Source organism: Phascolarctos cinereus, unplaced genomic scaffold (genome assembly GCF_003287225.1).
Source record: "Phascolarctos cinereus isolate Bilbo 61053 unplaced genomic scaffold, phaCin_HiC Scaffold_4;HRSCAF=312, whole genome shotgun sequence".
Classification (NCBI taxonomy): Eukaryota; Metazoa; Chordata; class Mammalia; order Diprotodontia; family Phascolarctidae; genus Phascolarctos; species Phascolarctos cinereus.
The window spans coordinates 659,011,260-659,024,415 of record NW_027555847.1 but is presented as its reverse complement, the minus strand read 5'-3'; the positions used below and the strand labels follow the sequence as shown (position 1 = coordinate 659,024,415).

General features: G+C 50.8%; 1 protein-coding gene across 1 annotated transcript; it reads left to right on the top strand.

Moving 5' to 3' along the window:
* Nucleotides 1-23: 23 nt before the first annotated feature.
* Nucleotides 24-12,198, top strand: RGL3 (ral guanine nucleotide dissociation stimulator like 3). Its single transcript, XM_078153918.1, is given in 20 exon segments — nucleotides 24-723; nucleotides 851-970; nucleotides 1,203-1,429; nucleotides 1,822-1,881; nucleotides 2,104-2,186; nucleotides 2,189-2,356; nucleotides 3,632-3,747; nucleotides 5,997-6,212; nucleotides 6,329-6,432; nucleotides 6,944-7,028; nucleotides 7,659-7,715; nucleotides 7,888-7,974; nucleotides 8,283-8,315; nucleotides 8,481-8,602; nucleotides 9,997-10,092; nucleotides 10,213-10,281; nucleotides 10,377-10,473; nucleotides 10,864-11,031; nucleotides 11,247-11,361; nucleotides 11,963-12,198. Coding segments are annotated over 20 exon segments (2,160 nt in total). The 5' UTR covers nucleotides 24-690; the 3' UTR covers nucleotides 12,067-12,198.
* Nucleotides 12,199-13,156: the final 958 nt, after the last annotated feature.

Below are 13,156 nucleotides of genomic sequence, written 5' to 3'. Positions count from 1 at the left end.
GAAATAGAAACTGGCCACGACTGCCTGAGTTGAGACTTTGGCCAAGAAAGATAGAAAGATAAAGGCTGGTTAGGTTTCAGGTCCTGGTGGGGATTGGGGGGGGCAGGGAAGGGGAGGGCTTCCCAGGTGTGTGTATTTGAAGGGCACCTCCCCCCCCAGCCCCCACAAAAAAGCCCCTGGAAGTTTGGAAAGTACTTCCCGGTTTGTCCAGGGCCAGGTGGGCAGTGACCGGGACTCCCCGCCCCCTGACCGGCCTCCTGTCCCCGTGTCCCCATCCTGCTTGTAATGGAAATAGCCCGCCCAGCACCCACCTACCTGGGCGGTCAGCGGTGCGCACCCAACCCCGCCCCCCGCCCGCAGTTTTAATCGCCTGAACCTGAGTGACCCCCTATACCAGTGCGTAGCTGGGCCCTCGCCCCAAGGCTCCCTTTCAGCCCCCGCCTCCCTCCTCTGCCCCCCTCCGCCATCGTCCCCCCAGCGCAGACCCCTCTCCCGACCCCGCCCTCGGCCAGAGTAGGAGCCTGGCTGCCACTGCTGCTGCTGCTGCTGCTGCTGCTGCTGAAGCCGGAACGCTCCGCTTCCAGGCTGCTCGGTCCGCTCTTCCGTCTCAGTCCCTCCGCTGCCGCTGCTGCCGGGGCCGGAGCCAGAGTCCGGCCAGGAGCGCCCCGGCCAGCTGCAGGTGTCCGAGGCATGGAGCGGCCCCCCGGAAAGGAGCTCGCCCTGGTAACCAGGACGGGGGAGGGAGGCGGAGTAAGAGGACTAGGAGGGGCGGGAGGGAGATAAGTTCCCTGTCCTGGGACTTCCTCGCCAAGTCACCTCCAGTCCCAAATATGGCTCTGGGTCACCGCAGGCGCCGCTCCAGGAGTGGGGCGAAGAGAAGGTGGACGGAGCCGTGTACAATGTCACCCTTCGTCGGCAGCGCAATCAGCGACCTGGCCAGGGTGGGAACCGAGCGAGGGGGAGGGGCCAGGTGAGGAATTGGGCCGGGGGAGCAGGGGGTGGGGCCAGGTGAGGAACAGGGCAAGGGGTAGGAGGGTCGGGCCAGGAGGGTGGACCTGGGGGCGGAGCCTGGAATGAGGAGGGGTCAGGAGCAGAGTCCCGGGCTGGGGGCTAGGAGCTAGGAGCTAGGTGGCAGGGCCGGGGGCCCTAGAGGGTTTTAGGGTACTTGCTGCCAGAGGCTGATTGAGGCTCGCCCCCTGAAGGCTTCTGATCCTGGGCGGTCTGAAGATTTTGTGCACTATCGCACTTGCAAAGTTCGGGCACTGCGCGCAGCTCGAATAGAGCGTCTGGTACTGGAGCTGGTGAAAGGCGATCATGAACAGGACCCGGCCTTCGTGCCCGCCTTCCTGGCCACGCACCGTGCCTTCATACCCACAGACCATGTACTAGGTCTCCTGCTGCCTCTGAGGCAGGTCCCAAGACCCCAAGGGTTAGTGAGGTCCCTCCCCGACTTCACCCCTCATCTTCTCTGTATCTCCTTGGCTGTCCATCAGGTTCTCCTCTCCCCTTTCGGAATCTCCTGCCTGTCCTTCCTTCCACTCTTGTCTTCTTGTTCCATAATAGATGCTCCTTCCCGAGTCACCTTCTCCTTCACTGACTCCACTCATTCCCAACTCCAATGACCACTCAATCACCCTAAGAACCTGATCCTGTTACCCCCCCACACACACAAACATACAGTCTAAGTCTTTTAGGTTGGCCTCCAGTCCTGATATTTCCATATCCTCATGTTAATGAAACCTCCCTCCCTCCCTCCTACTATCCCTCTATTTCCTCCTTCCAGTCTCCATTTACTGATGTTTCCCTGGGGCTGTTTTCCAGGGAAGGACAGAAGGAACAAGGTCAAGGTCATTTGGATCACAGCCAGGAGCAGGAGTCCAGGTTGGTACCTGTTTTTTTCTACCATGGCTATAAGCCATTCATTGATTGGGTCTCCAAGGATGAAAGATCCATGACTGAGTCAGGGGTTAAATGTGAAAGGTAAGAGGCCAATGACTGGGTTGGAAGTTAGGTTTGAGAAGTCAGGGGTTGGTTGTGAGAAATTAGTGGGTTTTTTAAGGGTCCATGGCTAGTTCATAGCCTGAGGCTAGACTCTGGCTACAGGGCTTTGATATCTGTGCTGGGCTCCTGGCTGCTGGATCACCCCCAGGACTTCAAAGATCCCCCTGCCCACCCCAACCTGGTCCGGTTTGTACCTTTCTGAGTGTGGCAGCCCCAGGGGGGGCAGAGAGCCAAGAAGCTGAGAGGCTGTTGAAGCACTTCCAAGAGGAGGAAGAGGAGGAGGTGGCCAAGAAATTCCAAGAGGACAAAGAGGGGGTCAAGGAGGCCCCAGAAGTGGCAGAGCCTTCTCACTATGGTACCTCCCCTCCTACCACCACAACCAGCCCCATTGCTTTTGGGGTCGCCATCCTAGGAGATTGGAATGGGGGCATTGGCAGCTAACTAAAAAAAGACAGGATGCATCCCTCTTCTGTCCTTTACTCTGAATAGGGCAGGGTGAGTCCTTCTTTCAGAAGTATCTCGGTGGATGAGAGGCAATCGGTAGTGGAAAGAAGATGTTGGTCTTATAGTATGTATAACCTGGGGTTTCAATCCCAACTCTGATACATATTAATTGTGTGACCTTAGATAAGTCACCTTATCTCTGATGAACCTCAGCTTTCTCATCTGTGAAATGGGGATAGTACCTTTTATTTCTTACCTCACAAGGTTGTGGTGAGGAAAAGGCTTTGCTCATCATAAAGTACTTCAGGAATATTACATTACTATTGCTAATATTATTTGAAAGATAAAGGCTCCCTCTTCCAACCTGGCTGAAATCATAGGCTCCCAGGATTAGAGCTGGAAGGGACCTTCGAGATCATGTAGTTCAATGCCCCCATTTTACAGATCTGATTCAATTCAACAAACATGTATTAAGTGTCTATTATGCTTAAAGCACTATACAGGCAGATGAAGAAAACGGAGCTCCAGATTAAATGACTTGTCCAAGGTCTCCCATCTTTTTGTTGTTGAGTTGTTTCAGTCATATCTGAATCTTTGTGACTCCATTTGGGGTTTTCTTGGCAGAGATACTGGAGTGGTTTGCCATTTCCTTCTCCAGCTCATTTTATAGATGAGGAAACTGAGGCAAACTGGATTAAATGACTTTCCCAGGGTCACACAGCTGAGGTGGCATTTGAGCTCAGGTCCTCCTGATTACAGGGCTGGCACTCTATCCATCTAGCTGCCCCATCTGCCTGCTAGGAAGTGGCAGAGCTGGGATGTGAGTTCCTCTGATTCCATTTTCAGTGGTCTCTTTCTCTATAGCACTAAACCTCCTCTTTCCATGACTGGGTTGTATTCTGGGACACAGCCCTCCCTTCTAACCCCCAACCATTCTCTCCTCTTCCTCTGTCCCCCTTTCTGTTGTCTCTACCTGGCTCATGTTCAGGGCTCACACCCATGTGAGAGGCTAAGTATGGCTAAAGGAAGGTTTGTTCCTCCTCCCTTGTTCTCACCCCCATCCCCCTGGTCCTCTCATTGCTCTAGTAGAACCTTGACACCACAACTGTCCACTTCTGATACCTGTTGCCCCTCTCCAAGTGGGAGAAAGGCCATTTTTTCCTCATTCTTAACTCCCCCTGCCCAGGATCTCTAGACCCAGAAAAGCCCCTGGAGAAGGAAGAACAACATGTGAAAGAGTGCCCAGAGCTGCTGGATTTCAGTGTGGATGAGGTAGCTGAGCAGCTGACCGTGATGGATATGGTGAGGGTAGCATCCAGCTCCTCTTGACCCTGCTGCTTGGAATAAGGTTAAATACTGACATGCATCTTAGATTTGGAGAGAGCAAATTTCAAAAGGTTCAAAAAAAAAAAGGTTCCCATGGACTAAAAAATGACAGAGAAAATCAGCCTAATAGTAGTAAGAAATTCTTAGGGATGGGATTCTGAAGACCCAAAGAGAAACCAGTACTTACCCAAAGAAAAAGAAAAGAGGGTGTTCATAGAGATTGATGTGAATGGATGCATGGGGGGAATTATTTGTCCAATTGAGATGTTAAAAAGGGCCTTAGGTAGAAACATGGCTAGGTAACAGAAAGTAAATATAAAAGTCATTTAAGAATAGTATTGGAGCACAAAAATTCAGAATGGGCAGAGGCTGTTGAGGAAAGTTAAGTACATTTGGATGAGTTTAGGGGTTGTGGGGTTTTTTTCCCTACATTGGGGAAAAGAAAAGGATAAAAGACAAGATAGAACTGCTGCTTGAAAGGGAGAAGAATGGATTCACTCAGAGAGGGCAAAACTACTCAACTCTTTTCTGTTTTTCATAGGAAAGGGAATGAAATTCTGACAAAGAGAAATGGCTTGTAGGGAGTTTAAATTTAGAACAAGTAGGGTGAAGAGTGTGATAGAACACTCAGTTGTCCTTTAAGAGTTCTAGGCATAATATAAGATAATAATAGCTAGCATTTATATGGCACCATAAGGTTTGCTAAATGCTTTGCAGATATTATCCCATCCCCTCTACAACTCTTGGAAGTGAGTGTCATTATAATCCCCATTTTACAGCTGAGGAAGCTGAGGCAGAGAGAGGTTAAGGGACTTGCTCAGTGTCACACAACTTAGTAAGTGGCTAAGACTGGATTTGAACTCAGGTCTTCCTGACTGAGCCCAGTACCTTATCCACTGCACCACCTAGCTTCCACCAGGATTACAAATCATAGGATTACAGCTGGAGGACCTTGAAGGTCCAACGGCTTCATTTTACAGATGGGAAGAAAAAACAAGATACAGGTGAAGTGATTTGCCCAAGGTCACCTAACGAGTAAGAAGCAGAGGCAAGATTTGAATTCTGGTCATCCCACATCTGGATTCAGTTCCAGGAATCATTTTGTTTGTTTGTTTGTTTTTGGAGGCAGTTGGGGTTAAGTGACTTGCCCAGGATCACACAGCTAGTAAATGTCTGATGCCGGATTTGAACTCAGGTCCTCCTGACTCTAGGGCCAGTGCTCCATCCACTGTGTTACCTTGCTATTTTGGAATCATTGTTTAAGTGGGAGACACAGATAAGTTAGAAAGAGCAACCAAGATGGTGAAGGATCTGAAGGTTGTTCCATGTGAGATCAGTTGAAGGAACTGGGGAGATTTAGCCTGAAGAATAGGAGATTTAGGGAAGGACATGGTCACTATCTTCAGGCATATAGTAGAGAGAGTGCTAGATTTGAGGTCCTGTGTTCAGATTCCAGCTTGGTCACCTCTGCCACCATGGGTAAGTCACTCTCTGGGCTCCAGTTTCCTTATCTAGAAAATGACAGAGTGGATTCTCTGCCTGATAAGTTTCCTTCTAGTATGAAATCTCTGATCCTTAAAGTATTTGAATCTATGATCTTTGAAGTATTTTTCATAAGGGAGAGGGCAGAGCTATGTGCTACTTACTTGATTGCAGAGGGCAGTATTAGGAGCGGTAGGTGGATGTGCAAAGGGGCAGATTTGACTTGCTGTCCTAACAATTGGTGCTGTCCCCAAGTAATGAGCTGTCTTGAGAGGTAGTGAGCTCCCTCTCACTGGAGGCCTTCAATCAAAGGCTAAATGACTACTTGACCAGTCTACAGTAGAGGGATTCAAGTATGAGCTGGACTAGATGGGCTCTGAAGTATTTTCTGATTCTGAGATCACCTGGTTCTGTGACCGGCTCCCTTGGCCCCTTTCCCCAACCCTGTGGGACACTTCTGTCTTACCCCCCTGGGCAGGGAACATCTGTCCCCACCCCCCTGATCCCAATGGATGGAGTAAGGACACTTCCCTGGCCCTCTCCTCCCTAACCTATACCTGATGTATAGGGCAAGGATGTTTGCCTTCTTTGTCCCTTGCTTGGACCTCAGAACTACCACCTCACTCAAACTTAGAGCCCCAGGGGAGATTGGAGATTGGGGGTGGGATGGGCTGGGAGGCCAACAATGCAGGAAGGTCCTTATATTCAGTTGTATCTCTCTCCACCTCCACCCTTATTCGCAGGAACTTTTTTCTCAAGTATGCCTTTGGGAGTGCCTGGGTTCTGTGTGGTCTCATCGGGATAAAGCAGTGGGCCGTGGGACTGCCCCCTCTGTCCGAGCCACTGTGGCACAGTTCAATGCAGTAACTAGTTGTGTCCTGAGCTCAGTGCTGGTGGGACCAGGACTGCCCCCACCCCATCGGGCCCAACGCCTGGAGAAATGGATCTTTATTGCTCAGGTGGGAGGCTATATGTAGTTGGAAAGCCTCCAGGTGGGATGCCTCCATGGGTGGGATGCCAGGGGTCTTCAACACAGACTAACAGGATCTAACATGGCCTAGCTTTTCTTACTCAGCGCTGTAGGGAGCTGAGGAACTTCTCATCCCTCCGGGCCATCCTCTCAGCGCTGCAGTCCAACCCCATATACAGACTCAAGAGGAGCTGGGCAGCGGTGAGCTGGTGAGGGCTGCAGGAGTGGCTGTGAGTGAGCTAGAGGAGGCCAGAGGGAGGATGCCACCTCAGGGACCTGATTGATTCTCTTCTTCCTTGATCGAAGACTATAGACTGAATAACAAGAATGGGGATAGATGGGATTTGGCAGAGACAGTAGAGACTGTTACAGAGTAGTTCTTCATAGCCTCAGAGGATGGAACTAGGAACACTGGGTTGGAAGTTGCCAAGAGGCAGATTTAGGATTTGGGAAGTTTCCTAATGCTCCTAGGCATGCAGAAGTGAAATGAGCTACTGGAGGAGAAAGGGACCTACCAGATGTTGTAAAGGAGATTAATCCCCTTTGGAATCCTTGCTACTGAGACCTTTCCAGATTGGTGTGACTGATGAAAGTGACTCTTGACATCCCTTTCTGAGATGCTGTAGATAGATAGACTGACTAGCAGAGACCTCAAAGAGGTGCTCTCTCACCCCTGACCTTGCTCCCTTCCTCCTCCCACTCTCTCTCTCTCTCCCCTAGGGAGCCACTGTCCATATACCGGAAACTCTCCAATATTTTCTCAGATGAGAACAATCACCTTAACAGCAGAGAGATTCTCTCCCAGGTACAGAAGAACCTTGGACGCTGGGGTCCCTGAGGTGGGAGTACCCAAGCTGGATGGGGAAAGGACTCACCGAGAAGACAATGAGTACCCATGGTCTTTCAGAGCTATCGCTTTGTACCGGGCTTAACTTTTATCAGCCTGGCACATAGTAGGTGCTTCATAAATGTATGTTGACTTGAGGCTGGTGGCATATAATGCTTAGGTTGGTAGACACTTGCCTAGCAGTGTACTTAACCAGTAGCCTTCTGTATGAATAGAAACAACCTAGCCAGAAGCAGTGATGAGGGTTTGGGACTTCTCCTAGTTGATATTTCCCCAGTGTCCAGCACCGAAGTTCAGCCTTAGCACCCCTTAATGGACAAGACCTCATTCCTTATGTTTCTCTCTCTTGCCTCATTTGACCCTTTTAAAGATGGGGCCCTTGAAGCTTCCGTCTGTCTCCAAACCATTGTTGCTTTCTCCACTAAGGGGGTACCCTCTTCCTTCAGTGCCCAACATTTTTTGCCTTTGTGGCTAAACCTTTGTTCCACAAAACAGGTTTTCTTCCTCTGGGGGGCTCTGGTCTAGCTATTAGAAAAAGGGACAGGGTCCTATCCTTTGGGTTCTTTCTTTAACCCTTTTCTATCCTAGGAAGAAGCCCCTTTGACGTCCCCTGAAGAGGAGACAGCTCCAAGAGTCCCTCCCTTGGTGAGGGGCTACATTGAACTTGAGAAGGGGGCAGGCCTAGTGAAGAGGGCTACAAAGAGTCGGTTCTGGGGGTGAAGGAGGGACTGGGATTGGGAGATATGATGGAACAGGTGGGACCAAGGTTGGGACAATAATACCCAAGGGAATTGATTGAGTTTCTGATCAATTCCAGAAAGTGCCCCCTGGTCCTATTCCCTACCTGGGCACCTTCCTCACTGACCTGGTCATGCTGGACACTGCATTGCCTGACCAGCTGGAGGTGAAAGCTTGGCCCCTGATCCCACTCCCCAGTCCCCCCCCAACCCCCAATCCTTTCATGGTCATCCTTGCTACTGAGACCTTTCCAGAAGCCTACGACCTCCCCTGACTGCCCCACTGCACTGCATTTGAAGTGACCACTCATTGAGCTGAGGCTCCTCAGGTGGTTCCTCTGTAAATTTAAGGCGGTGGGACCAGATCTCTAAGGTCCCTTCTAGCTTTAAGTTCTATGATCCTGTGATCTGGGCTGTCTTGGGGACTCTGAGCTCAGTTCTGTGCTCAGGCTTGCTTCCTTTCCACCATCCCCAGGGAGAGCTTATCAACTTTGAGAAGCGGAGGAAGGTAAAGGGGTCTGGGCAGAGGGGAAAGGGGAGGGTGTGCTGGGTGATGAAGGGAAACTGGGGAGAGAGGTAAAGACCCCGGGACAGGTGGGAGTGGGAATGCCTGGGAGGTGGGAGTGGGGGGAGGGAGGGTCCAGCAGAAAGAACCTTGCCTCCCTTTTCCAAGGAGTGGGAGATCCTGTCCCGAATCCAGCACCTTCAGCGTCGCTGTGTGAACTATAGCCTGCCACCTCGGCCACCTGTTCTTGCTGCCTTCCGTGCCCAGCGTATCCTCAGTGAGGAGCAGAGGTGACGTGTCTAATCCCTGCTTCCACTACCCTGTGATGCACAACCTACGTCTGACGTCTCTGACCAAGCCCCCAGGGGCTTACCCTGGAGCAAGCAATCAATCTCCTTTGAATTAAGTCCAAACTCTGGATCCCAGCTCCAACCTACGTGGTTAACTGTAGCTCATACTATTCCCCTTCTGGTAATCCAACCAGGCTTCTCTATCCCTCATTCTTGCCTTGTTCCTTCCTGTCTCCGTGTCTTTGTTCAAGTCAGCTTCTTATCTGATTAGATCCATTCTCTTTTCTCCCCTTTTGTGGATGTGGGAATCGCCTGATTACTTCAGTGGTTAGCAAAGTGGCTGCTACCTCCTTGAGGAAGTCTTCTTGGATTTCTCTAGCTGAAAGTGTTTTTTGCCCTCTCACATTTCAAAGAGCATTTTGCCTGCCTGGTCCTCTCCTGTGCCCTTACCTCCCCCGCATTTCTCCTTCTTAAGTTGTAAGCTCCTCTAGGGCGGGCTTTGTCATATATCTGTCCCTCAGTGCCCAGCATACAAGTAGGCACTTCCTAAATGGTTTTTGTTTTTGTCGACCAGATCTGTGACTCCATTGGTTTAGGAAACTTCCAGTGAGGAAACCCCCTCTATTAATGCAAATCAGCATTTGCTCTGTAACTTACACATCTTAAGAGTTAGTTGTCTGGAAGCAATGAGATGTAAAACAAAGTGCCCAGGATCATAGAGCTAGTGTGTTTCTGGGCTGGTTCTCTGTCCATTATCCCACAGTGCTTCTCTTCCTGAACACAATTCAGTTAAGCGAGCATTGATTAAATGTCTACTTTGTGCAAAGCCCTGTACTGAGTTCTGGGTAAGCTTGGATAAGGCATGCTTCCTTCCCTCATTGAGCTCACAGTCTTGTATAGGGATAAGACACAAATACAGACAACAAATGTGGTTTATGTTAGATATAAGCACCATCCTATTTGAGGTATGAAGGAGAAAGTCATTACTGATTGAGGAAGGACTTCTTGGAGAATGTGCCCTTTGAGCTTAGCTTTAAAGGATGGATAGGAATTCAACAGGAAAAAGGTAAAGGATGAACACTGTAAGCAAAAGTAAAGGAGGGGAGTATAGGGCATGTGTGGTTCAGGGTTAGATATTTACTTACTTAGGTTGGAGCATAGAGTGACCCTTGAATTACTGACTTGGTAGGCAGCAGGGGGACATGGGGCAGAGGCAAAGCATGATGATTGAATGTTTGTTAAATGAATTAATTGACTCATGTTCTGAACCTCATTCCTCTGATGCATTCTTATCACCTGGTCCCATCCCTCTGGCCCCCATCTCCATTCTTCTGATTCCAACCCAGTCTCTGATTTGACTCTGGTCCCCATTTCCTCACTCCCATCATCCCCAGTTACCGCCTGTCCCGGGTTATTGAGCCCCCAGCTGCCTCCTGTCCCAGCTCCCCCAGGATCCGGCGACGGATAAGTCTTACTAAGAGACTTAGTGCGTGAGTCAATTTCCATCTTAGGGTGGAAGAATGATGAAATTATGGGGGAGGGAGAGAGACTGGGGGAAACCTGGGCTTCCTTTGGAGCCATATCTGACACCTCTCTCTCTCAACTCTTAGGAAGTTGTCACGGGAAAGGGGCTCCTCTCCCAGCCACCAGCCTGGGGACCCCCCCTCTTCCAGTCCCAGGTAAGGCAGGTTGGGAGAGGATAAAGGTTGGAGGGCAAGGTTAGGGTCTGCAGTTAAGAGAATAATGCCATCTCTGGTTTCTGTGTCTCCTGTAGTCTCTCTTCAGGTTCCTACCCATCCAGCCCTGGAGATGGGGACCCCCTGACCCTTAGCCTTCCTCCATCCCCAGGGGCAACTGGTCTGGGCCACAAGGTGCATCACCTCAACTATGTATGATATTGTGTGTTTGTGTGAAGAGGCAGCCAGAGTACTGGGAAAACTACTTAATTGGACTGAAAGTCAGGAGACCTGGGTTCTAGTCTTGACCCTACCACTGACTGTATGATCTTGAGCAAGTCATTTCTCCTGTCTGGCTTTCAAATTTCTCATGTGTAAAACAGAGGAGTATTACACCAGTGTGGCTGGGAGGTGTTAACGAGCTCAAATGAAAGAATAGGAAAGCATCTCCTCCCCAACATCTGATGAGGGTGACTTACACATGGTGGGTGAGAGTGAGAGATGTTGTGTGTCCATGTGTGGTTGTACTGAAGCCAGGATGTGCACTAGATACTGTTGATTGCTGTAACTTGTTCCCCTGCCCAGGGCACTGTGGAGCTGCCTCTGGGAACCGAAGCTCCTGAGCTCCAGGCTGCCCCAGCCTCCCCTGGGAGCCATGCTCTAACTTCCCACCCAGGGCAGCAGACCCCGGATACCTGTGTCATCAGAGTCAGCATTGACCATGATCCTGGGAACCTTTATAGGAGCATTTTGGTAAGGAGGAGGAGCACAGTCTGTATTACAGCAGCAAAGGGAGAATCAGGGTGGGAAGGGAGGTTGTCTCCACGCTTAGAACATTCCCACCCCATTTGCAGCCTCTTGAACCTCTCACTGACCTGCACCACTGCTCCCTCCCTCCACTCACTGTTTCCCTAGCACCTTCCCCACTTCTCTTTCTCAAGAATTCTTTCTCCACCCTCCACCCCCAGCTGACTAGCCAGGACAAAGTTCCAGGTGTGGTTCTCCGAGCCCTTCAGAAGCTGCACCTGGAGCAGCCACAGCCCCGTGACTATCAGCTGTTCCAGGTCCTGCCTGGGGACCGGGGTGAGTGGGTGTGAGAGCCCCAGGGACTGTAGTGACTCCAGGGACCGGGGAACCCAGGGCGGTGGCTGGTGGCCCCAACCGAGCAAGGACTTCAACTCTCCAAGAGGGCTTCTGGCAGAGCTCCAACCAGCTTTCCCTTCTCAGTAGCCCTCTGAGGAGGCAATCCCAGTCCTGCCCTTCCCTCCTCCTGAGCCTCAAGATTGAGAAAATTCAAGGGCAGACAATTCTGGCAGAAAGCTGCTTCAGACTGAGTGCGGTTAACAAGGGGAAGGGAGTTAGTCGCCAGTCACTGAGGCTTTTTGTGTAGAGGTGGGCATGGTGCACCAGACTTGGGGTCTAGTTCAAAGTTTGGTACTGCCACTTTTATGAGCTTGCTCATGTGATTCTCCCCCCTGCCCTGCCCCGTCTCAGTTTCCTCCTCTGTCAAATAAGAGGCCAAAGGTCCCTTCAGCTCTAAATTTCTATGATCCTCTGACCCCCTTCCCTGCTACGTAAGGGGAAAAAAAACCAAACAAACAGTAAATACGGAGGAAGAAAAGACTCACAGCCTAAGTATACCAACTTGATGCAATTTGATACCATGTGGGCCTTCCACCCACAGAGCTCCTGATCCCAGACGACGCCAATGTGTTCTATGCCATGAGCCCAGCTAGCCCCAGGGATTTCGTGCTACGGAAGAAGGAGGGAGCTCGGTCCCCACCCTGATGACTGACTCTCCTGTCTGAGAGGGCCCCAGGCTTGGACCTGTCTGAGGCTGAGGGAGAGCCGGGGCCATCCCAGAGGGATGTCTGGCTGGGCCAAGGCACTGATCCCAACAAGATCCCTGGTGTTCCCCTACCTTTGTCTCCGTGTGTTCTCTGGGAAGCTAGGACAAGTAGAAGGGAAGGGGATGGCATTATGTGCAGGCTCTTGGTCCGGCCACTAGATGGCAGGGTTGGTCAGCATGGGCCCAATTGAAATCCAGAGCCAGCCCTCACTTTTGGGTGGGAAGGGCAGGATTATATCTGTGAGCGTCCAGAAGCCCCTTTTTTGGACCTTCATTCTTTTTAGGGCCCTACCACGGCCACAGATACCTTCTGATCCCAGCCCCCTGCAGAAAAAGACATTGGGGTTTGTTTAGGAAATCAGCCAGGGGAAACATGACCAGAAGTCAGAGGCTGCTGCCTTCCTCTGCCCTCCCAGGCAGCCATCCAACCTAACCCAGGAGTCAGGCCCCAGAGCTCTGTTCCCAGACAACTGGCTCAAGGGTTACCATTGCAAAGAACTTCAGGGGCCGTCTAGCCCGGTGTATGCCTGAGCAACAATGTCTTCCCTAGTGTTCCTCGAAAGTGATCAGCCTTGTCTGAAAGTCCTCCAGGGAGGTGAAACACCCCCACTCTACCCAACCCCCACCATCACTCCCCTCTCAAAGCCACTGCTTTTTATTCTCGATCTAATTTGGGGGCATTTTTCTTTATATTAAGTTTAAATCTGCCTGACTTCTGTCACTCCTAATTTTGCCTGATAGGGCAAGTTTAATCTTTCCACATGCCAGTCCTTCAGTCCAGACAAAGTGTGCAGTGATCACGTGCCCCCTCAGTTTTCACTTCTCTGGAATAAACCTCCCCGGTTACTTCAGTCAATTGTCACATGCCTCCTGTCCCCGTCCCTTGCCCAGTCGTCCTCCAGGATGCCCTTGACCTTGTCAATGTCCTTAGAATTGAGAAAGCCCAAGGACATAGCAGCAGTGCCCCTGGCTTTCAAATCCTTCTCTTCTATTCCCTACCTTGGGCAAATTACTTAATCTCCCTGGGTT